The following is a 26,843-nucleotide window of genomic DNA, read 5'->3' on the forward strand; positions in this document are numbered from 1 at the left end:
GACCAGAAAAAACTGCAAAGGATAAAAAAAAAAAAAAAAAGATGTTAACATTTTAACTAGGTTCACATCAAGTATATAAATTCACCCATTATATACAAAAAATATATTTTATTTCCAAAACCATTTTAATATTGTACTCCATTATTTTATCACTTATTTGTGTACGATACCCCTGTAAAAACAGTCTAATGTTTAATTGATGGTTCCTCAAAACTTGGTAATTATACACAAGTTTCAGATCAATTTAAAGTGAATACTGCAGAAATTCAGTTTATTTTAGCGGGATTTAGGTGTGTGTGTGTGTGTGTGTGAGAGAGTGAATATTGTAACAATGGAGACTCAAACACTGCTTTTAAATAAAGATATCTGTATAATTACTGATGTACCACCAGCCCTTTTATCAAACATCTTATTACAATGTTGTTTTGTTCGAACCACAGATATAAGTTAAGATAACATAATAACTATTACTATATATACTTATCTACTTTCCACCAAATAATGTCTAAATCACTGGAACTCTCTAAAACTACAGAAACAAGACAAAGTTAAATATTATATATATCACATATAAAAATATGTACTGGTATGAAAACAACTAATATCTGAGTAAAAATCTGCCCTTTTTCGTGTGTTGACCTCCAACTGTCTAAACGGACAGAACTGCAGGCGGTAACGCACGCGGACGGAGAGTCAGTTAATTTTGCGCAGGTGTAGTTTGATTCGTCTCGCTCTTCTGTTCCTTTAGCGGTTCATGACAGCTGGAGTCTCGCTACTGCCCCCTGCTGTATGTATGAAATGTTGACTTAACATGAATGGTTTGTGATTAGACAACGGATTAGGAATTTGTACGGTCAAGTTAAGACAAAATTATGTGAACCTTAATCATAAAAAAGAAACTTTGTCAAAAAAAGGTCAACAAATGCAATTATTATAAGTAAACTGGAAATAATTATATTATGTAATGTGCACAACCTGCCTTGTTCATTTTTTTGTGTAAATATGTATAAATTATTGTATATGTTTATAATTAACATTAGTTATGATTTATACCATTAACAGGCAAATTTGTTGTTTGATTTGTTTTTATTCAGCTCTTACAGTGTTTTGGATATTAAAACCCTTTTAAATACATCAGTTAGAGAGTAAAGGGCTTATGTTCAGCCGGGAATGTTACACAGGTGTTACATACTGTACATACAGTATGAAGATATTTATTTAGAAGATTTAAAAATTTACTGCATTACAAAAATGTATATCTGATATTATTTTAGATTTTTTAACAGATTTACCAAAAAAAAGTCTTTGCCATTATATTTTTCAACTGTGTGTGTGTGTGTGTGGTCAGTTTTAAACATCTACTTTCAATAATGTAAATATAAAGTTATTCTAAAGTGACGTCTGATGTGCCGAATCTCACCACGGCTCTTCACACAGATACAACTATATAATAATACATTTAATACATTTAATAATACATCTGTTTATTTTTATTAAACTATATTCAGTGTTAATATTTACTCTTTAATTGTTGCTGTGTTAAATTACTGAGCTGTTTGTGCAGCTGGATTGTGTGTTAGTGAGACAGATGACTGAGCAACAATGTGACAATGTGCAGGAATTTTACACAAAACACTACACACTTTATTCTGGATTACACAATCTCACAGTAGAGACAGACCGGTCGAGCCCAAACCCAGCGTACAGAGGCTGAGTGAATGTGGTGTGGACTCTGTGGAGGAGCTTCATCGTGTCAGAGACGCTGTAGAAGGACAGAGTTCCTGCACTGTGATCCACATACACTCCTATTCTGGAGGATGATAGAGCTGTGAGATCAGTCTCAATGTTGTTGTGATAAAAAGAGAGAGTAGAAGAAGACCACAGATTCCAGGACTGATTGTTGCTTCCAAACTCAGACTCATCACCCCGTCCTTTCCTGCTGATGTCTTTATATGAGACTGATATGGACACACTCTCACTGCTCCACTCCACCTCCCAGTAACAGCGTCCACACACACTCTCCTTACACAACACCTGAGAGCAGAAGTCAAATCTCTCTGGATGATCAGAGTACTGCTGCTCTCTCTCACTGTATCTCACCGCTCTGTTCTTCTCAGACAGAATGAGGTTACGATGTGTCGTTTTGGGATCCAGAGTCAGATAACAGAAATCTAAAATAAAAGAGAATAATGTAAATAATGTGAACATGCTGGGTTTTATTCACAGAATACTGTATATTCATGTGAAGAGTGAGTGAGAAAGAAAGAAAGAGAAGGAGACCTACATTTTAGAAAATCTTCTCTCCTCTGTGGTTCTGGTGGTAAAAAGATCTGAACTACTGCGGAAAGGAAAATGGAAATGAAGACAAAAAGCATCATCAGGTTGTAAAACATGGAAACAGTTTAAAGTGATACTGTCAGTTTATTCATTTTAAATCAGTATTTTAGTTCAAACTGTCTGCAGGAAGGTCAGCAGGAGCATTGCTAAGAAATAAGACTTGACAGAGCGAGTAAAGACGTCCATCATTGTGTTTCTCCAGCAGGAACAGCTCCTCTTACCATGTGGAGGGATTTTGTTGAATTCCTCCTCACAGAATTCCTCGAGTCTCTTCTTCAGATCTGAGAGAGAATTCCTCACTCCATCAAATGAGAGATGTTGATGGACACTGATGCTGGATGTCTGAAAATCTGGTCTGCCAATTTCAGGAGACTGACGTCCAGAAGCTAAAGCCTACAGAAAGCAGAATAAATGTAAAACACACTTGTGACATCAGAGGACTTTCACTGAGGTGTTTTAGAGAGTGTGTGAGGAACAGCTGTGTGTGTAGATCAGACAGTGAGTGTTACCTGGAGGAACTGGATGTGATCGTGTGTGCGGGAAAGCTGATCCAGCTCAGTGGGTCTCCTCTGAAGATCAGCAATCTCCTGCTCCAGTTGCTCCAGGAGTCGTTCAGCTCGACTCAGTTCAGTCTTCTCCTGAGCTCTGATCAGCTCCGTCACCTCCGAGCGCTTTTTCTCCATAGGGCTGATCAGCTCAGTAAAGATCGTCTCACTGTCCTCCACTGCTGTCTGTGCACTCAGCTGTTAGGACACACACACACACACACACACACACACACGCACATGCATGCACACACACACACACACACACACACACACACACACACACACACACAGGATTTAAAGCTCATCTATCATTCCCTCTCTTACTGCGACTCTAAATGACTCCATGTTGTCCATGTTGTATATGTTTCTAGGAGCAGCTCTGTCTCTGCTCACTGCTCACCTTTATAGTGTTGACAGCCTGTTCCAGCTCCTGCACCTTCTTCTGCTTCTCCTGGATTCTCTGCTGGGATTTCATCTGCTCCTCCTTTAACTCACTCTGAGGACAGAACAGTTACATTCAGCTTTTTATAAAGTACTTACATAGTAAGATAATTCATTACATACATGTTTTGTGTGTGTGTGTGTGTATATATATATGTGTGTGCTGTAGTGTTACAGTTTCCCTTCACTGGATCTAAAAGACATAAACCCTTATCCAGCATGATGACAAGAGTGGACTGGAGCACATTATATCTGCTTTGTTTATGTTCATTCTCTCTCTCTCTCTCTCTCTCTCTCTCTGTTTAAATTTGAAATTGATGTTTTGTCACGAACTAACCTGATGATCGGAAGATTTTAGCACTAGCGGTTAGCCCTTTGTAGCGTGGATGGTAAACCCAAACGCGGAAATAAGCGAGTAGGCAGAATAACAACGCAATTTGATCTAAGGACTCTCACACAAGGGGAGCAAGGGAAAAACACAAATTTAACCCGCGTCCTATAAACACACACTCGGATCAGAAAGCAAACCCAAGAAAATGAGTACTCACGATTTGGCAGACGGACAATCTGGACCAACATGGGCGAAACTCAATGACTAAGCGAGTGTGAAGCACCATCTTGTCTCCTTTTATGCTTGTTTTGCAACCGTACTACTTCCGGGTCCTAGTGCCAGTCGCGGAACGTGTGTGTGTGACAATACCCCCCTGTCCAGGACCGACTCCCGACGGTCCTGAGGTGGAGGATACCCGACGATGGTAATCCCTGATAAGCTTGGGGTCAAGGATGAACTGGGCCGGAACCCACGATCGCTCCTCCGGACCGTAGCCCTCCCAGTCGACCAGGTACTGGGTGCCCTGGCCCCTCGGTCGCGAATCGAGGATCTGGCGCACGGTGTAGGCAGGGCCACCGTCAATGATTCGGGGAGGAGGAGCAGGGGGGGAGGGTGGAATCATAGGTGAAGTGGTGAAGGGTTTCAGTTGTGAGGTGTGGAAGACCGGATGGATTCGGAGCGCCGCAGGCACCTGGAGCCGGTAGGTGATAGGATTAATCCGGAGGGTGATGCGATATGGGCCGATGAATCGGGGTGAAAGTTTCCGTGCCTCTGTATGGAGATGAAGATTTTTTGTTGATAACCATACCTTGTCACCTACATTGTACAATCGTCCCGGAGGGTGTCGACGGCGATGTTGAATGGTGTAGCAAGCGTTGGCCTGTTGGATGGCGTGGTTGGCTTGGCACCACAGCCGTCAACACCGGCGGACCAACTGTTGGGCCGACGGTACATCAACCTCCGGTTCCTGGTGTTCGAACATGGAAGGTTGGAAACCGTGGCATACCTCAAATGGACTTAGGTTGGTAGCTGACGAGACATGTAGGTTGTGAGACAGCTCTGCCCAAATGAGGTAGCGGGCCCAGGAGCACTGGCGATCGGCTCCAGTTGTTGGTTGGTCCGCTCTGTCTGACCGTTGGTCTGAGGATGGTATGCAGAAGATAGACTGCAGGTTGAATCGATCAGACGGCAGAAAGCCTTCCAGAACCGGGCAGTGAACTGGGGCCTCCTGTCCGAGACGATGTCCTTCGGGAACCCATGCAGACGGACTACATGTTTTAGTATCAGCTCGGCTGTTGTTTTGGCTGATGGGAGTCCGGCGAGAGCCACCAGGTGCAGGGCCTTGGAGAATCGATCCACGATTGTCATGACGGTGTTCTTCCCCTCGGAGACCGGCAGGCCCGTGATGAAATTGACGGCTATGTGTGTCCAGGGGCGACGTGGGACAGGTAGTGGTTGGAGTTCCCCCGGCGTCGGCTGGTTGTCATCCTTTGCCCTGGCACACACACGGCACGCCTGGACGAATTCGCCGACATCCTTTCTTATGGATGGCCACCAGAACGCGCGCTGAATGAACTAGAGTGTGGCACGTACAGTCGTCCAGGCGGCACACCTGCCGGTGTGGTCTCTTCAGCCTGTGCCTGGCGGACTCCTCGTTTCCAAATCCCAGTGGAGCGGAGCGATGATTTTGGATGCTGGAAGGACAGGCGCGGGATCCACCCAGGGGACGTCTTCCTCATGTTGTCGGGAGAGGGCGTCTGCCGACTGTCCTACCGCCCTGGGTGTTCTTGGACCCAGGGCGGTAGGAAAGGTGGAAATTAAATTGTTCAAAAAAACAAGTGATGAGTAGTGATGTGAAGTGATGAGAAGATGGACTGGTCAGGGCAGTTAGGGGTGCTGCAACTGTACTGTAGTCCCGGATAAAGCGACGGTAGAAGTTCGCAAACCCGAGAAACCGTTAAAGCTGCTTAAGGGTCTTGGGTAGGGGCCAATGACGCACAGCCTCAAGTTTCTGCGGGTCCATGGCCACACCCTGGGGCGAGATGACGAAACCCAGGAACGTGGTGGAGCGCTTGTGAAAAGCGCACTTCTCCAACTTACAGTACAGCTAGTGAGCGAGCAATCTCTTAAGAACTGCCCTGACGTGTTGGATGTGCTCGTCGACTGTGCGTGAGTAGATTAGTATGTCATCCAGGTAGACGAACACCCACCGCCCCAGCATGTCCCGGAGGACATCGTTGATAAAATGTTGGAAGGCGGCGGGGGCGTTGCAGAGGCCGAAAGGGATCACCAGGCTCTCGTAGTGTCCGTTGGGGGTGATAAAGGCCGTCTTCCACTCATCACCCTCTCTGATGCACACCAAGTTGTAGGCGCTCCGAAGGTCCAACTTAGTGAAAATGGTGGCACCAGAGAGGGCGTCCAGGGCTGAGTTGGTAAGAGGCAATGGATAACGATTCTTTATGGTGATGTTGTTGAGCCCCCGATAGTCGACACAGGGGCGATGTTCCCCGCCTTTTTTCTTCACAAAGAAGAACCCCGCGGCAGCAGGCGAGGAGGAGGGTCGGATGGTACCCTGGCGCAGTGCATTGGCTACATACTCCTCCATCGCCTGTGTCTCTGTGGAAGATAGGGAGTAAAGATGGCCGTGGAGGGGAACGGCGCCCGGCTGAAGGTCTATGGCGAGGTCGTAGGAGCAGTGAGGAGGTAGGTGTGTGGCGCGCTTCTTACAGAACACTTCAGCCAGGTCCCGGTAGGCGGTGGGGATGGCGTTGGTGTCGACGTCAGGGGCCTCGGACTCCCTAGAACATGTCCCAGCTGGTGCCAGTAGGCAGAGTTCGGTGCAGGTTGGCCCCCATTGTAAGATCCGGTTCTGTGTCCAGGAGATGAGGGGGTCGTGTTGTAGTAGCCAAGGGTGCCCGAGAATGAGAGGAGGTGATGAGATGGAGGTGAGGTGAAACTGGACTTGCTCTTGGTGCTGGTCGATGATTAGGGTGATAGGTTGAGTTTGAGTGGTGATGGGACTGGACGAGAGGGGGCGACCGTCTACAGAGGTAATCCGAACGGGCTGGGATAATGCCTCGGTCTTTACCCCCATTTCTTTAGCATAGGTAGAGTCAATGAAGTTACCTGCGGCACCAGAATCGATGAACGCAGTACTCCTGACCCGTTTGTGCCCAAATTGGAGGGTTACCTGAACCTTGAGACAAGGGATGGTGTCGGTGGTCGTGGAGGAGAGTTGGAGGGGGTCCGGTGAGTCTTTGTCCCTCCTCACCGGGCCTGCGCGTTTCCCGGACGAAGGGGACAGATTGCTCGGTGGTGCGCCGCCGACCCACAATAGGCGCACAGCCCCTCCCGGAAACGGCGTTCACGCTCAGCCACGGTTAGGGAGGCGTGTCCTACTTGCATGGGTTCCCCGGCTCCGGTGTCAACCACGGCAGGAGGTGGAGATCCGACATCTCCGTGGGTGGTGTAAGTGAAGGTGGTCGGTGGTCGTGCAGTGGGCGGCAGGGTTCTGGGGGCTGGCTTCGGGCGAGAGAATAGGCGCTGGTCGATCCGGAGGGCGAGCTGAATCAATCCCTCCAGTGTGGCGGGGAGCTCTCGTCCGGCTAGGTCGTCTATAATCCTAGGAGCCAGTCCCTCGTATTATGATGTCCGGAACGTGGTGTCTCCCCAGGAGGTTTGCACTGCCAGAGTACGGAAATCCGCGATGTAGCGACTCACGGACAATCCACCCTGCCGCAGATGGTATAGCTTCGTGTCGGTCTCCACCTCGCCCGCAGGATGCTCAAAAGTAAGCTTTAACTGGTGAGTAAACTCATTGTATGAATGGGTGGTATCCGAATCGGAACGAAGAACTGTCGTGGCCCACTCAGCTGCCTGCCCTGATAGCAGTGAGATGAGGAGAGCAATGCACAATCGATCAGTGGAGTATTTGGTGGCATTAAACTCAAACACAAAATCGAGGGCAGTTAGAAACACACTGCATCTCCCATCTGTGCCATCCCATTTGACCGGTAAAGCAAGGAAAACATCAGAGGTTGGAGAAGGGGTGGGGGGGAGGGGGGGAGGGGGAAGCTGCGGCCGCCACGACGGGAGGCCGCTTGTGGCTCAGTCATTCTGTCACGAACTAACCTGATGATCGGAAGATTTTAGCACTAGCGGTTAGCCCTTTGTAGCGTGGATGGTAAACCCAAACGCGGAAGTAAGCGAGTAGGCTGGATAACCATGCGATTTGATCTAAGGACTCTCACACAAGGGGAGCAAGGGAAAAACACAAATTTAACCCGCGTCCTATAAACACACACTCGGATCAGAAAGCAAACCCAAGAAAATGAGTACTCACGATTTGGCAGACGGACAATCTGGACCAACATGGGCGAAACTCAATGACTGAGCGAGTGTGAAGCGCCATCTTGTCTCCTTTTATGCTTCCTGTTTCGCGACCGTACTACTTCCGGGTCCTAGTGCCAGTCGCGGAACGGGTGTGTGTGACATGTTTAAATCATATAATTCACTAGAGCACATGCAGTGATGGTGACCGTGACACATACGCTTATCAGAATGTAGAGGAATGTTTATATCATGTGACATATTCAAATGTGAGTGACAGGTGAAGCTTGTGGTTAGTTCGGTCAAAATGTGGAACCATAAGAAGCTGACAGTCAGATTTAGATATCGGTGCCATGGGCAGCCACACAGAACAGCATGTTGGTGAAGCAGCACAATGCAGACGTGAAACAATAATAAATAAATTGTAATGGTGGTGACATTTGTGTGATCAGTTTACTGTTCCTTCAATGCAGGTTACATTTTTCATGCCACCGTATGGTTGGTGCCCTGAGTCTAATTTGTGAGGCAGGTTACTGCCCAAGAAGATCTCTCACTGAGTGTACGAGACGGGAGGGGAGGAGAGGTGGACACTACCTCAGGTCTCACCACTGGAAGTCTGAGTACAGGGAAGTGCAGGATCACTCAGTCACTGAGTAAACCACAGTTCATTCATAATACTGTCTACATACACTATAGAACATCACAGACATGGTGGATTCTTATAGTTTGTGTAAAACTATTAAAAATAATATAAAACCAGTCTACACACTTCTATGATGAAATAGTTTGTCCTGAGATTAGCCAGATAGAAAAAAAAAAAATGAAAAGATAAGAAAATGTAAAATCCATATCAGATGCCCAGTTGGTATACCTGTGTTTGATTGGGCCACAAACTCACCCAACCTAAACCCCATAGAGAATCTATGGAATACTGTAAAAAAGAAAATGTGAGACACCAGATACCCAACACCGCTTTCAAAGCAACCTGGGCTTCCATACAGTTACAGTAACACCTCAGCAGTGCCACAGACTGATCACCTTCATGCCACGCCACATTGCTGCAGGAATTCATGCAAAGGGAGCCCTGACAAAGTACTGAGTACTGTACATGTTCATACTTTTCAGTACTCCAACATTTCTGTGTTCAAAATCTTTTCTTTTTTTAAATTAATCTGAAGTGATATTCTAATTTACTAAGGTACAGAATTTTGGGTTTTCATCAGCTGTAAGCCATAATTATCAAAATGAAAAGGAATAAAAACTTGAAATATATCAGTCTGTGTTTAATCAATGTATATAATATGAGTTTCACTTTTAAAACTGAATTACTGAATTAAATCACATTTATTTTAATAAATAGAAACTATAATTAAGAACCTCATCCTGAAAATCTTTCTCATTCTCACCTGTTTCTCAGCTCTTTCTGCTGTGGCTGTGACGGTGTCGTATCCTTTGTGATTATCCATCGTACACAAATAACAGATGCAGGTTTGATCAGTACGGCAGTAGATCTCAATCAGCTTGTTATGTTCAGAGCAGATCTTCTCCTGGAGTTTTGCTTCAATTATTGTGTGTTTTTTTAAACCAGGAACTTCCAGGTGAGATTTCAAATGAGTTTCACAAAATGAAGCCAGACACATCAGACAGGACTTGACAGCTTTGTGTTTTCTCTCGGTGCAGGAATCACACTCCACATCTCCAGGTCCAGTGTAACAGTGAGCAGGAGAAGCAGCTTGGACTTCAGTCTTCTTCTTCAGTTTCTCCACCACTTCAGCCAGCATGTTGTTTCTGCGTAGAACAGGCCTTGGAGTGAAAGTGTCTCTGCACTGAGGACAGCTGTAGACGCCCTTCTGATCCTCCTGATCCCAGTGACCATTAATACACACTTTACAGAAACTGTGACCACAGGGAAGAGTCACCGGATCCTTAAGGAGATCCAGACACACTGGACAGATGAACTGATCCACTGAAAACTGATCTACTGAAATACTGGCCTCAGCCATTTTCCTGAAGTCACAGAGAGAGAGAGAGAGAGAGAGAGAGAGTCTGAGTTTCGATATTTTTATATATTTATTTATTTACTCATACATTTTTCTATTTTTTACTATTTTTCCTCACTCAGTGTGGATGCTTCCATGGTGTGTGTAGTGAAACCCATAAAATACTGTATAGTACACAACATGCTTTGGTCAAATATATTTCATAATTAAACAAAAAATCCCATATAAGTAATGGTTTTTATAAAATTTTAAAACTCTTATTTTACATTCACATAATATTAACATTAGTAAAAGCAGCTACAATATTAATCATTCAGTTAAGAATGTAAATAGTAATTAATAACTGTATTAGTATTATAATTATATTTATTGTCTGTCACTGTTTAACTGTAGTGAAGCACTTTGAGCTCCATATTCTGTCTGAATAGAGTTATTCTAATGATGATTTAATGATCTTCACATTGAATTTAATAACATTAACTTTAATACACATTACAGCACATACTTACACTTACAGTCACGGTACATGGAGCTTAGCTTCACCGTCCTCATTTAAAGCTCCACCCACTCACTCTGTTACACTACGTATAAATACAGCAACCGTAAGTTCATCCAGAGTAAAGTTCATCTCTCTCTCTCTCTCTCTCTCTCAAAGACACAAAAACTCACACGGAAGAAAAGAGTAAGAGTATGTGGCATTCTCGATTAAATTGTTACAATTTTCCAGATTTGTTTAGTAATAAACCATCACTTTCCCAATACAAGCAGAATTCACACCCGTGACCATCTTTTGTCTTCTAAATGTTGTTTTCTTCACAGATTCACAGTTTGTTCAGAGAAACTGGCAGCGCTGTGATCTAAAGACATTGAGGATGAAAAATTCTAGCAGGATTTTTGATATCTCAAACGGGTCAGCCGTGACGATGCCTTAAACTTACGCCGAAAAACTCATTAATAACTTTCTGTGTGGCCTTATATTGTGACACGTTCAGTGACATCACGTTCAGTGACATCACGTTCAGTGACATCACGTTCAGTGACATCACGTTCAGTGACATCATAATGTGAGGCCTATTTTCCAGCATCTGCGGCCTATTATACACACATCCCAAATGTTAACACACATCTCTCACACACACACACACACACAGACACACGCATGCACACACATTACAAATGTTAACACTCACACAGACACACAGACATGGACACACACACTAAAATGTTACACACACTACAAATGTTAACACTCTCACACTCATATCACACACATACACATCACAAATATGCACGCATGCAGACACACACACAAACACACACTAACAAGTCACGTCTCACATACGCATAACACACACACACACACACACACACACACACACACACCACAAATGTATGGAAGCAAATCAGTCTCGTAAAGAATTCACACAAAAGATGCACACATGCGTATCCCAATTCACATGCGTAAAAAAAAAAAATTATATATATATATATATATATATATATATATATATTATATTCACAAAAAACGTGACTCACATACACAATGTGCATATATTCATAATATACATTACACAAATACAAAACACAATTCACAGATGTACAACTGTGTAAAATGTACGAGTGTATCATGGACTGTACATGTGAAAATCCACTTACGTGTGTGAATGTCCCCGGACTTGTGTGTGTGTGTGTGTTGTTGTCTCCAACGTGCCAAAGTCACAAAAATACGTCGCTCGTGCTCTTTAACCAATCAGATGCGACCTCACCATTCAACCAATCACAGCCCTCCATCAGCGCTCGAGGAGCTCAGCGGATGAAGTTCTGTAAATGAAAGCGCGTGCCGTGTGGAGATGCGGAGGCGCGAGACTTGAGGAGGGAATGCGGAAGTGAAAGAGCCGGCGCGCGCTGCACGCAAATCTGGTCCGCGGGGGATAATCGTGGTGGTGAGCGCGCGCGGATCAAATAAAGTCCGTGACCCTGAATCGTGGTCGTGAAACGAGAGCGAGGGTCGATATCCAGAAATCCGAGAAAGTAATAATCCGAAACGTGAGCGAGATCCAAAAGTCAAGGCAGAAAAGAAGGCTTTAAAATTGGGCACGAGACCCACAATAATGTGGAGAGGAGCGGTAGTTTGGGATGGAGCGGAGTGATGAATGAGATGAGGAACAGGTGAGCTCGAGCCGGTGAATGAGGCGGGAAAAACGAAAGCAGTGGAACGGAGTCATGGGGGATCATGGCTATCTGATTCCACAAGCACGATGTGAACAACTGCCTTAAGAGGCAACTCAGAAATGTCAATCAAGGAAGTTAAACTGATTACCAAAATCAGGGTCTTCATATTGTAAACTAAACTCAAGGTCCAGCTGAAGTTGGTCTGTTAGAATTTTAATCAGTGCACTGACAGAGGCTGGTCGTGCACTAAGTTCCCAGATAGCAGAACAACAGTGAATCATCATTGAATCAACATTAAAGCATCAACCAACTTGTCATTGAATCAATGTTGAAATTTAGCATTGATTTTTCATCAGGTTGGCACCTTGAAATAATGTTATTTCAATGATGAAAAATAGATGGGCATAAAATCAATATTATTTCAACTTAAAATAAATCACTTATTTAACATTGAATCAACATTGAAGCAATTTTAGTTTAGTCTTGCTTTATGTACAGCAAGCTTCTGTGACAATAAATCATGTCTGTTTTGATTTATTTCTTTAAATTAGAGACCATGTAGGGTTAAAAAGCTTTTTTTTTTTTTAAAAAAGTCAGTAACTCAACACAGAGGTGGGACAAAGTCATTGTTTGGCAAGTCACAAGTAAATCTCAATTCATTGCCCTCAAGTCCCGAGTCAAGTCCCGAGTCAAGTCCCAAGTCAAAGCCAACAAGTCTCGAGTCAAGTCCAAAGTCCTACGGTTTGACTTTCGAGTCTTTTTAAGTCTTTTTAGCAGAAAAATTAAATGTATACAGATTATGTATGGTTGTAAGATCTGTATTTATTAAACAAACCTTTTTTTTATGAAAGAACATTGCTCAGATACATAAAAATACAAATGTTAGTAAATGCTAGTAGCAATGTAAAATGGTAGCACATATTCTCAATGAAGTAGGCTACTTCATACAAACAATAATGTTGTTTTCTTCACATAACATTAAAGAACTTTGCTCCCTACCTTGTGTGATACACTCACGTAGGCTACCTCATGCTGTGTCGAAGTTTGTTCCCCCATCAGGATGCGTTTTTTTAGCCCCACCCCCGTGAAAAGGCCACAGGGAACGCGCATTTAGGAAAAGGCTCGCCCGCAAAGGGTATGCGCGGACCACTGAGATTCTATGGAGCGCGGTAAAGAATAAAAAGGACAGTTAGTGTTTTTTAATCCCTGACGAACTCTAGCCAACAGGATGTGTTTCCCTTGTTATCTTGGACATATTTAGAATGATGAACCTTGACTAAGTCACTTGTAGGCTGTAAACATGTCAGTATTTTGTCTGATATTTCATATCAAATATGCCTTTTCAGCAAAACCATAATGCCAAAATAGAGACCCGTCAGATACAGTCTCAAGACATTAATAATAATAGTAATAATAATTATTATTATATATAAATTAATAATAATAATAATAATAACTATTATTATTATATTATAATTAAATATTATATAATAATAATAATAATAATAATAAGTATTATTATAATTAAATATATAATAATAATAATAATAAATATAATAATAATAATAATAATTATTATTATTATTATTATTATTATTATTACTATTATTATTATGCGAGATAATTAGCATTTTATCCGTGTGATGTCAATTCACTAGGTCACATTATTTGAATAAACCCAAACTGCATATAAAAGAAATCAGCAAATCATGGGTAGTGTCTACCAGTGATTAAATATAAACAAATATAAACAATACAACGTAGGCTGTAAACATGTCAGTATTTTGTCTGATATTTCATATCAAATATGCCTTTTCAGCAAAACCATAATGCCAAAATAGAGACCCGTCAGATACAGTCTCAAGACATTAATAATAATAGTAATAATAATTATTATTATATATAAATTAATAATAATAACTATTATTATTATATTATAATTAAATATTATATTTTATAATATTAATAATAATAAGTATTATTATAATTAAATATATAATAATAATAATAATAATAAATATAATAATAATAATAATAATTATTATTATTATTATTATGCGAGATAATTAGCATTTTATCCGTGTGATGTCAATTCACTAGGTCACATTATTTGAATAAACCCAAACTGCATATGAAAGAAATCAGCAAATCATGGGTAGTGTCTACCAGTGATTAAATATAAACAATACAACGCATGTACTGACATGTTTACAGCCTACAAGTGACTCAGCCGAGGTTCATCATTCTAAATATGTCCAAGATAACAAGGGAAACACATCCTGATGGCTAGAGTTCGTCAGAGGATTAAAAAACGCTAACAATTTCCTTTTTGGCCTTTACTGCGTTCTGTAGAAGCTCAGTGGTCCGCGCATATAGACAATTTTTGTTGTTGTTGTCACGTGTTGGACGCTGTCGAATCAAAAGAATCTACGGTACTTTGATTGGATGTCGTGTTGAATGTGCGCATGCGCTCTGTCACACACACGTGCACAGACACATAAACAGAGATAGAGCGGTCCGTGTTAACATACTTTTTTATCTTTGGGCTTTTTATGGGAAGTAGCAAGTCTTTACAAGTCAATAGGCGCAAGTCCAAGTGAAAGTCCAAGTTATTTATGTTAAAGTCCAAGTCGAGTTGCAACTCTTTTTATATTTTGTCAAGTCGAGTCTAAAGTCATCAAATTCATGACTCGAGTCTGACTCAACATCCTTCAGTTTACATGTAAACGTTTTTATTTATTTATGCTCCATAACCATTTAAATACTGTAGGAAAGAACATCACAATTAGAATAAAACAACTATATAATAAAATACACTACAACTTACATACAAATTATTTAAACTGGATGAAAAAATGACTATTAGAAGAGATTGTTAATTCTGAATTTATAAAACAGAATCTAACTGCCAAGAGAAGAGACTGGAAAACCATAACAGCATATAAAAATTGCAACCTGCCTCAGCAAAATTCAGTCAAATGCAAATAGAAACAACCAAGACAAAAACACATTTAAATAGAAAACATTTAAATCACCTCAACTGAAACATTATTAGTACAGTTGAAATGTATTTACTCAGCAAAACAGATAATAAGACATAAGTCTGAACTTATGGTTTTCCACTATGAGCAATTCCCCCCAGCCGTTCTGGGGCATAACGAAGCCATTTCTGAGCTGTTAAAGCAAAGACAAACTCTGAGGCCTCCTTTTTTTAGCTTTCTCGTGTTGTTTTTGTAGGGCATCTAAAGAATGAAAAACAAACCAAAGGTTAGAACTCCACAATGCTCTAAAAACCTGGAGTAGTAGTTGTTTATGAATGACAGAAGGTGGGTCCTAAATTTTTGGAAATGTGACTTTTACCAATGTACAGATATACAACATATGTTTTGAAATTTCCTACAATCAACATAGATCTTTTTTTATATATTTTTTTTATTTTTACAATCTGCAATGTTGTCCTACAATGTACATATTCAATGCTATGAAAACAAATATACTTAATGTAACAATGTAGTTTGTTATATTATGTGCAAAAAAAAAAAAAAAACCCTGTGGGACAAAAAAATTTAAATTAAAAAATCAATTTTTGGCGACGATTTTGCAATTTGTCCCCTTAGTTTATAAACTGCACTTACAGATACTTAAATTGTTCCCTTAGTTTAACAATACTTAACATTTTAACATTATTTTGGTTATTTTATTATAAGCTTTTTACCCAGAGTTAGATGCATGCTGCACTGTTAATGTAATTATTAAATAATGCCTATTATTAGATTGCATTTAGTTTGAGAGCAAAGGAATGACAACATAAACTGTACATTATTTGTTTTGTATTGCTTTTTACCTTCTCCTCTCCAAACTCACACTGCATGATTTTCAAAGTCATCGGATCACCATTGTGTTCACACTGCACTATCTGTGGTAGCATTTAGTTGCTGCTGAGTTTACACTGCACAATGAATTGGCGACAGGAGGTTACACACTGCATGACTTTACAATAGGAAGAATCGCCAGCAACTCTGTCTGGTGTGCAAGCTACTGCCAAACGCACACAAGAAGTGATAAGGAAACAACACAAGATCATGCTGACATTGTGGTCTTTAATTCCTCCCCGAACAAACAATAATTAAAAAAGATGACTTCCTTGTTTAAGGTACCATATGGTCAAAACTGAAATTTCATGACTTTTTTCATGGTAACTGAGGGCTAGAGGCTATGTACAGTAACGACCATATAAGTTTCAAAACAGTCAATTCACAGTAAAATGCACACAGCCTGCATAAAGTAGCTGTGCCTTTTCACGAGCTGCTGTGACGTCCAATCTACTCAGTCACCGCTTTTAGTCACCACCTCGAGCACCAACCACCATCCCATCCTTCTTTTCCCAAAACATCACGTCCATGCCATTGCTGAACAACAATAACATGAAAACAAGTCGAACAAAACGCTGTTCAGTCGATAGATGTCGAAACTACATCATTGCACATTAACATAAAAGACCAGTGGCACGTCAGCTTCAGCATCTTTCACACAGCCATTCCATTAAACTTTAAAATTTTTAATTAAAAATTTAATTCACTTAATAGAAGTTAATTGATAAAGAAAATCTATTTATGACATTATTTTTGTCAGGATCCTCACTTTACATGATTTTTTTTTACAACAGGCCAAAACTTTTAACAGTACTACAGTATAGCTTTAAAGGTTAGGTTTTTTAACCGTATGTGTATCCACAATAAGGTATTTCTATTTGTTACGACATTGATATTTAAACCTTTGTAGTCAAGTAAGCATGATTCATAATGCTTCCTCTGTAGTGAGCCTGTGTGCTCCTCTAAACTTTCTGTGTTCTGCACTGCTTATTTACATTTCATGGAATAGACAAAATAAAATTATATTCCACAGTAACGATATACAGTATACCGTCATACTGCCCAGCCCTAGATCACCTTTAATACAAAGTCCCCTTAAAACAAGTCAGTTCACTCGATCACCATCTTTGAAATGCCTCATAAGCATGCAAGTGCAGCTCCTATCTCTTTGAATGGGAAAACATCAAATTCTGTAAAAGTGTTCAGTAAGCTTACAATTAAATTTCATATTTGAAAAGACCAATGCAATCTGACAACAACAGTTTCATAAAGCTTGTTTCTTATGTTCACATACCATCAAAAAAAATACTCTTTTTGATGCTAGAGCAGCCAATGTGCATTCGCATTCATGACCGCGAATGAGCGAACGCTGCTTGTTTCTATAGGAACCGGAGCCTCTAACAGCTGCTGCAGTGACACGATGGCTTTATTAATCAACAAATGTCTCTTTGAATTAGAAGGCGGGGTTTATTCGCCATGTTGGGCATGGCACTTTGTCCCATTCATAAGTAATAGGACTGCATAATATAAAGTCGTTGTTTAATACCAATTATTGATTTGGCAATGTAAAACTACGATTAACAGTGATGATGAGCTAAGCATGTTATTAATCTAGACAGCAAGAAAAATACACAAAACTTACCGTCAAACTATTTTTTTCCCTCTAAAACCCCTCTGTCTCTGACCTTATGCCAATCCTCTCAGTTTCTGTTCTCCGTGTTTGTTTTTTGTGTTTGGAGGCGAATTCCGTTTTGGAGCTCCAGGACCCTGTGGAAGAAAAAAAGGAAAATTGTTCAAATAAAAACATATTCATCACCTAAACACAACTTTTTTAAAGCTCTTTTAAACAACACTCATATAATTTTGTAAAATATGAATTAACTGCATAAATAAAAGAATAAATAAGTGCAAACGAGCAATTATGTGCATTATAAATCAGAATGCCAATTAAACGTAAAATTTTTGCACCTGTTCTACAGTCTAACATACAGTAAAGGGCACATAAAGTTGGTGGCTTTGCTAATGATTGCATTCAACATTTATAATATACCCATTACACATGACCACTAAAATGCCATGTAATATACCCATTACAGCCATGACCACTAAAATCTGACACGTTTTTTCTCTAAAACCCCTCTGTCTCTGACCTTATTCCAATCCTCTCAGTTCCTGTTTTTCTTGTTTGTTTTGTCTGTCAAAACCTTGTGTTTGGAGGCAAAATCTGTATTGGAGACTCATTTAAATAAAAACATATTCAGCACCTGAACACAATGTACCTTTGGGAAAACCAACATCAAAAATAAAATACACTCAACAAAAATATAAACGCAACACCTTTGTTTCTGCTCCGATTTTTTCATAAGATGGACTTAAAGATCTAAAATTCATTCCAGATACACAATATTACCATTTCTCTCAAACATTATTGTATAATGTGTGATAGTGAGCACTTCTGCTTTGTTGAGATAATCCATCCCACCTCACAGGTGTGCCACATCAAGATGCTGATCTGACATCATGAGTAGTGCACAGGTGTACCTTATACTATAATATATAATATATATAATGTAATAATATAATTCTCATGCCTGTAGAGTGTATTATTCTGACGTGATGACAGTGTAAAAACACCCTCCAACACCCTCAGATGTTAAATGCGAGCCAAAAATTGAGTACTTTTGAATGGCAAATAATGCAATAAAATTTTATTTGTATAGCGCTTTTAACAATTGGCATTGTCCCAAAGCAGCTTTACACAATCAAAAGAATTATTTAAGTTTGTATGGAATTTGAATGTTCATGAATCAAAATGGTCGAATAGTCTCTGGTGAGCAAGCCGAGAGCGATAGTGGCAAGAAAAAATGGCTAGTAGGTGATGTAGTAGGAAGAAACACAAAACTTACCAATTTTTTTTCCTCAATAACAATAATATATATATATATATATATATATATATATATAACATATAACAATATAATATATATTATATATATATATATATATATTTTTTTTTTTTTTTTTTTTGAAGCATGGCAAAGCTCTTGCAGTCAATTGTTTTAACACAGAAGCTGTTTTAAACACATACACACATGGATACACATTTTATAGAAATGCACTTGGTTAATTTAATTTGCTTTACATTGTTGAATGAGGATGGGTTCCAAAACCAAAAATCAACAATGATTAAATGTTTTTCTTTTCAACACAGAAAAGCAATGAATTATCAACATTGATTCAACAATATTTTGCATTGAATAATCAGCCTTAACCAAAATGATGATTCTGATGAATTTTCAACATTGAATCATGTCACCTTGCTATCTGGGTGCTGCCCATGTCCAAATGATATGGCATAATTCCCCTTTAGAATAACTCAGGAAAGGTGAAACCAACAGGAAATTAAATGAAAGAGGAAGACAAACTATTTTATGATACTTAATGTCTGTATACATAAAGTAAGCAGCGATATACTGCGTTAAAAGGGATACAGAATTATTTTGTGAATGTTTCTTTAAAAATTAACGACAAGTGTTTATAAATCTTTATCATGTTTTACCATAAAAATGAGAAACGTTTGGGGAAAAGTGCATTAATTCACTACTCTGACTTTCTGCTTTTATTAGGAAATAGTGGTTTATTACTAAACAAATCTGGGAAGCTGTAATAGTTTAAACGAGAAATCTACAGCCTCTTGCTCTTTCCTTCCATGTGTGTGTGTGTGTGTGTGTTTGTGTGTGTGTGTGTGTGTGAGAGAGAGAGAGAGAGAGAGAGAGAGAGATCTCCTCTATGACACAAATAGCTCACAAAAAACTGTGTGTTATGTGATATAATATAATTGAATAGTTTCTGTACCATGCGGTGTACTACATGACATAAATGTGATATATAAATAAAAATAAACTGTCATCCTCAAGACACGACCCGGGGATCACCTGCCTTCAGTGTAGATGCTTTAACCATTTCACCACATGGAAAGATGAGGGAACTATTGGCTAAAACCTTCTTTTCACCCCATCAATGTACATGAAGAATACAACATTTACAAGACAAAAGACAGCCACGAGTGTGAATGTGCGTCTCCTTGTCCACAGGTGTGACTTTACATAGTGTTAATATACGTCTCTATACACAGTAACACACTATGTTAAAGAAAAAAAACACTCTTAATTACTCATGACTCATTAGCCATACTTAGCTGAATTATGTATTTATGTAAAACATGCTGGTGCAGCATTATTAACTACTACATAAAAATACATTTTCTGCTGACATTATTAAATTTCTTATATTATTATTATGTTGAAAGTGTATGAGAGTGACAGAGCGAGATGACATCCTTGATGAAATGATGAAAAGTATGTAGACAATGCAGTAAATTCCAGTGGCCCGGTGTGGGTCTATTAAAGCATAGTTAGTGACGGTACTCAGACACTGACACTGTATATATCTCCAAGATGACCAGCTGGATTTAATCAGGAAAATATGTTGACAAGGCAAGAACTGCAGCTGACTAAAGCAGTCACTGCTCCACCTGCTGGGACTATACAGCATTGCAACCAGGTTATTAGAACAGCACAAAGGTGTGTTTATGGGGCGGGGCTTCGTTCACTACGTCATCGTGGGGATCAGGGTCCGTGCAGGTTCCTTTACTCTTTACCTATTAATTTCCTTTCCATAAAGTGTATGTAATTAAATGATGTTTAAGAATCAGAATGTCAGAGAGAATTGTTAGTCTAATACAGTTACACTGTAAAGTGAACTTCAGTTTCATTTGTTCCACTTGAATATTTTACAAATTTTGTCAGTTCAGAAATGTAGTGTCAGTAACCTGGAGAAAATCCTGTAACCTTGTTCAGTTTTGGAGAATATGTACCAGTTATTAAATAGTCCATCGATTAGTAGAAACATAAGGTATTTATTATAAATAAAAAGTTACAGACATGTTTGTGTTTGCTGTTAATGCTGTGAGGGTAAAAGCCTTGTGAGGTTTAATGCTGATAAACACTACAGTCATACAGGACATTCAGGAAGAATTGTTTCACTCCGGGTTCACTCACCTCCACTGTATTGTGATAGGATAGTGTAACTGTAACTGTGCTGGACCACAGGAGATCCAGACAGACTGGACAGATGAACTGGTCCTGATCTACTGAAATACTCACCTCCACCATTTTCCTGAGAGAGAGAGAGAGAGAGAGAGAGAGAGAGAGAGAGATCAGATTTCTTTACTCTGGATGAACTTTTAGTTTCTGTATTTATATGTAGTGTAACAGAGTGAGTGGGTGGAGCTTTAAATGAGGACGGTGAAGCTAAGCTCCATGTACCGTGACTGTAAGTGTACGTATGTGCTGTAATGTGTATTAAAGTTATTAATGTTATTACATTTAATGTAAAGATCTTAAATTCTTAAGTAAAGTGAAGTACAGTAAACTTTGGAGAACTCTGGAGTGATACGTCACATTAAACACAGTACTGATAAAGTACTGACTCAATCTGTCTCTGTCTATTTACCTACAATCATTAGAATAACTCTATTCAGACAGAATATGGAGCTCAAAGTGCTTCACTACAGTTAAACAGTGACAGACAATAAATATAGTCATAATACCAATACAGTTATTAATTACTATTTACATTCTTAACTGAATGAATAATATTTTAGATGCTTTTAATAATGTTAATATTATGTGAATGTGAATCAAGCATTTGAAAATGTTTCAAAAACTATACTGTAAGTATTTTTTTCTCCCTTTTTTTAAATTAAATACATTTGACCAAAGCATTTATTGATTCTATAAACGAACGGCAGTCGCATAGACACACTTAAAATTTTTTCAGAAATTTTTGCTCTCTAGATTATTTTATGGGTTTTACATACACACCACAGTGAAGCATCCACTTTGAGCGAGCAAAAGTAGTAAAAAATAGAAAACTATAAAAGTAAAGTAAATAAATAAATAAATAAATAAACTGTTTAAAATGTAATCCTAAAAAGGCCAAATAATTACTTCATCTGCTTAGAGAAAGGAAAAAAATACATCTCCACATATTCATGGACTAAAGTGTGATGAAACAGTTAACAGGGGCATTCATAACCACTCTCAATTTTAGCTCCTCCTCTCACACACCCTCTCTCTTAAACACACAGAACAAGGAAGTTATTGTCTAGGAAAACGAAACTCAGACGGTTTCTCTCTCTCTCTCTCTCTGTGACTTCAGGAAAATGGCTGAGGCCAGTATTTCAGTAGATCAGGATCAGTTCATCTGTCCAGTGTGTCTGGATCTCCTAAAGGATCCGGTGGCTATCCCCTGTGGTCACAGTTTCTGTAAGGTGTGTATTAATGGCTGCTGGGATCAGGAGGATCAGAAGGGTGTCTACAGCTGTCCTCAGTGCAGAGACACTTTCACTCCAAGGCCTGTTCTACGCAGAAACAACATGCTGGCTGAAGTGGTGGAGAAACTGAAGAGGAAGACTGAAGTCCAAGCTGCTTCTCCTGCTCACTGTTACACTGGACCTGGAGATGTGGAGTGTGATTTCTGCACTGGGAGAAAACACAAAGCTGTCAAGTCCTGTCTGATGTGTCTGGCTTCTTACTGTGAAACTCATATTACTCCTCACTATGAGTCTCCTGCATTTAAGACACATAAATTAACAGAAGCTTCATTAAAACTACGAGAGAAGATCTGCTCTGAACATGATGAAGTGCTGAAGATCTACTGCCGTACTGATCAAACCTGTATTTGCTCCTTGTGTATGTTGGATAAACATAAAGGCCATGACGCTGTAACAGTTTCAGCAGAAAGAGCTGAGAAACAGGTGAGAACTAGAAATTGTTAATATATACAGTATATATGAGACTATATGGAAGCGTTGCCAGTGTGTGTTAATAGGGTGGCTTCAGACTTCAAACTGTGCATTTGAGTTTCTGGATATGTCAGGTAGAAGAAAAGTTATCATTAATTTTATAAATGGTAAATCTTACCACTACAGGACTATGGGAATGATGTTGCAAAGTAGTGATGGGTTGTGCATGAACGATTCATTCTTTTTGAACGAATCTTTAACATGACTCAGATGAACGAGTCATCTCAGAGAGTGATTTGTTTAGTTTCTATTGGGCGCGCATGCGCAAAGCATCGCAAAACCTGCGAATGTTACATACAGGAAACAGAAATGAGTTGTTACCTTTTAGTCTTTTCGGTCTTGAGTCGTTCATTCTTTTGTCACGTGACTCCCATAGACGCTATGCTGTGCAATAGATTCAAAAGAACGAACGACTCAGATTGGAAGAAATAAGAGGTGAGCTGCTCATTCTGTTTATTATAATATGTCCTTAGTTGCATTGAAATATTTTTATAACAGGAACTATAGCCAAAATTTGTGTATGTAGACGGGTTGGCGGTCTTTTTATTGAAAACGCAAAATTTTCATTTATTTCTGATCAAAAGAACGAAATGTGAAGGAAATGACTTAAAAACAGATTTGTTCATTTTGAGTCACTAAAATGATTCAAACTTCCCATAACTTCTGCAAACATGTAAAAGTTTAAAATCTATGTTTTTATCGTAGATACAACCAAAAACAACAATATTGATATTACCAAATATTAAATAATATATTAGAAAAATGTTTTGCTCAGTCATGACGCTGCATGATTAATTTCATCATATTGTTTATTTTGTGCTAGAAAAATGATGTCACTCTATACTGCACAATCCTGAGCCCTATATGTTTAAAAAAAAGTTAAGCAAGTTAACACATTTCTTCCTACTACACTCTTTTTGTCCATTTTTTCTATCAGTCAGTTATAGAAATTAAAATGCAACATTAATGGCCGCATTCAGGAAAATAATTTAAATTTGTCTTGGAGTAAAAGTGAATGTGTTTGAATAATGATGCATTAAGTGACTCAGCGTTAATCAGGTCAGAATAATCAGATATTTGGCTCATAAAGCATGAAGAGTTAGTGCAGTAAAGTGTTCAATACATTAACCATTATACAGACAAAGTCATGTCTCTTCACACCTTTAACTTCTACTTCTAATTCATTAGTCAGTATTTTGCACATGGACTATGAAGTCACAACAGCATTAAACAAAACTGAGTGTTAAATAATAATGTGTGTGCATTATGAAGAGCTTAATAACTGTTTTATCCCCAGACTGAGTTAATGGAGGAGAAGATAAAGTCATGTTTGTCATTGTAGTCATTTATACAAACCACATGTGGTCAAGTGATCATGGCTTTATGTCTCGACTCTTTAGTTAGATATAAACATGCAGAAATGCATTAAATATGTGGACATTGAACAAGGCTGTGTTGTTGATTGATGACGTACATATACACATACAGTATACACAATATTCATTACATTGTTTTATTCTCAGAGTGAGTTAAAGGAGAAGCAGATGAAATCCCAGCAGAGAATCCAGGAGAAGCAGAAGAAGGTGCAGGAGCTGAAACAGGCTGTGAACACTATAAAGGTGAGCAGTGAGCAGAGACAGAGCTGCTCCTAGAAACACACACAACATGGACAACATGGAGTCATTTAGAGTCGCAGTAAGAGAGGAAATGATAGATGAGCTTTAAATTCCCTCTGTGTGTGTGTGTGTGTGTGTGTGTGTGTGTCCTAACAGCTGAGTGCACAGACAGCAGTGGAGGACAGTGAGAGGATCTTTACTGAGCTGATCAGCTCCATGGAGAAAAAGCGCTCGGAGGTGACGGAGCTGATCAGAGCTCAGGAGAAGACTGAACTGAGTCGAGCTGAACGACTCCTGGAGCAACTGGAGCAGGAGATTGCTGATCTTCAGAGGAGACTCACTGAGCTGGAGCAGCTTTCACACACACACGATCACATCCAGTTCCTCCAGGTAACACTCACTGTCTGATCTACACACACAGCTGTTCCTCACACACTCTCTAAAACACCTCCTGTTAATGGAACAGTGAATGTCCTCTGATGTCACAAGTGTGTTTTACATTTAATCTGCTTTCTGTAGGCTTTAGCTTCTGGACGTCAGTCTCCTATAATAGAAAGACCATCATTTCAGACATCCAGCATCAGTGTCTATCAACATCCCTCATTTGATGGAGTGAGGAATTCTCTCTCAGGTCTGAAGAAGAGACTCGAGGAATTCTGTGAGGAGGAATTCAACAAAATCCCTCCACATGGTAAGAGGAGCTGTTCCTGCTGGAGAAACACAATGATGGACGTCTTTACTCGCTCTGTGAAGTCTTATTTCTTAGCAATGCTCCTGCTGACCTTCCTGCAGACAGTTTGAACTAAAATACTGATTTAAAATGAATAAACTGACTGTATCACTTTAAACTGTTTCCATCTTTTACAACCTGATGATGCTTTTTGTCTTCATTTCCATTTTTCTCTCCACAGCTGCAGCAGTTCAGATCTTTTCACTACCAGAGCCGCAGAGCAGAGAAGATTTTCTGAAATGTATACACACACACAGACACACACACACACACACACACACACACACACACACACACACACACACAGGTTTATTAGGTCTATAGAGAACCGTTTTCTTTAAAATAAGCTTAGAAAATATAAAATACAGAAAATTGATTTGCAAGAATGTTGTGTGATTTAAAATGTAAATTTAATTATTATTAGTTTATTTGTGTGTGTTTGTGTGTGTGAGTGTGAGAGAAAGAGAGAACAGAGAAGATTTCCTGAATTGTATATTACACACACACAAAAAAATACATAATAATAATAATAATTATTATTATTATTTCACTAAGTACTATATCCTCCAAAAGCAGTTCAGAAAATACTAAATACTAAAAAGTAAGATTGAAATAATTGAACATTGAGACATTTGTTCTGTCTCACTCTTCACATGAATATACAGTATTCTGTGAATTAAACCCAACATGTTCACATTGTTCAGTTTGTTTTTCTCTTTTATTTTAGATTTCTGTTATCTGACTCTGGATCCCAACACGACACATCGTAACCTCATTCTGTCTGAGAAGAACAGAGCGGTGAGATACAGTGAGAGAGAGCAGCAGTACTCTGATCATCCAGAGAGATTTGACTCCTGGTGTCAGGTGTTGTGTAAGGAGAGTGTGTGTGGACGCTGTTACTGGGAGGTGGAGTGGAGCGGTGAGAGTGTGTCCATATCAGTCTCATATAAAGACATCAGCAGGAAAGGACGGGGTAGTAAGTGTGTGTTTGGACTCAATAATCAGTCCTGGAGTCTGGATTGTTATTCTTGTTCTCCTCCATTTTTCTATCACAACAACATTAGGACTGGTCTCAGAGCTCCATCATCCTCCAGAATAGGAGTGTATGTGGATCACAGTGCAGGAACTCTGTCCTTCTACAGCGTCTCTGACACGATGAAGCTCCTCCACAGAGTCCACACCACATTCACTCAGCCTCTGTACGCTGGGTTTGGTCCCTCCTGGTGTTCTGGCTCTACTGTGAGATTGTGTGATCCAGAATAAAGTGTGTAGTGTTTTGTGTAAAATTCCTGCACATTGTCACATTGTTGCTCAGTCATCTGTCTCACTAACACACAATCCAGCTGCACAAACAGCTCAGTAATTTAACACAGCAACAATTAAAGTGTAAATATTAACACTGAATATAGTTTAATAAAAATAAACAGATGTATTATTAAATGTATTAAATGTATTATTATAAAGTTGTATCTGTGTGAAGAGCCGTAAAGAGATTCAGCACATCAGACGTCACTTTAGAATAACTTTATATTTACTTTATTGAAAGTAGATGTTTAAAACTGACCACACACACACACACACACACACACAACTGAAAAT

At 39.5% G+C, this 26,843-nt stretch overlaps 2 protein-coding genes across 2 annotated transcripts; one reads left to right on the forward strand and one right to left on the reverse strand.

Moving 5' to 3' along the window:
- Nucleotides 1-1,483: 1,483 nt before the first annotated feature.
- Nucleotides 1,484-10,014, reverse strand: LOC128541795 (E3 ubiquitin/ISG15 ligase TRIM25-like). Its single transcript, XM_053512356.1, has 6 exons — nt 9,393-10,014; nt 3,286-3,381; nt 2,847-3,080; nt 2,559-2,730; nt 2,285-2,338; nt 1,484-2,171 (listed from the first exon to the last, which is right to left on the reverse strand). The coding sequence occupies exons 1-6, from the start codon at nt 9,987-9,989 to the stop codon at nt 1,645-1,647; spliced, it is 1,680 nt and encodes a 559-aa protein (XP_053368331.1). The 5' UTR covers nt 9,990-10,014; the 3' UTR covers nt 1,484-1,644.
- Nucleotides 10,015-22,218: 12,204 nt separating this feature from the next.
- Nucleotides 22,219-26,615, forward strand: LOC128541780 (E3 ubiquitin-protein ligase TRIM16-like). The gene is made up of 6 exons (XM_053512355.1): nt 22,219-22,850; nt 24,422-24,517; nt 24,671-24,904; nt 25,034-25,205; nt 25,426-25,485; nt 25,972-26,615. The coding sequence occupies exons 1-6, from the start codon at nt 22,257-22,259 to the stop codon at nt 26,505-26,507; spliced, it is 1,692 nt and encodes a 563-aa protein (XP_053368330.1). The 5' UTR covers nt 22,219-22,256; the 3' UTR covers nt 26,508-26,615.
- The last annotated feature ends 228 nt before the right edge of the window (nt 26,616-26,843 follow it).

This window comes from Clarias gariepinus, chromosome 2, assembly GCF_024256425.1.
Source record: "Clarias gariepinus isolate MV-2021 ecotype Netherlands chromosome 2, CGAR_prim_01v2, whole genome shotgun sequence".
In the NCBI taxonomy this organism is placed as follows: Eukaryota; Metazoa; Chordata; class Actinopteri; order Siluriformes; family Clariidae; genus Clarias; species Clarias gariepinus.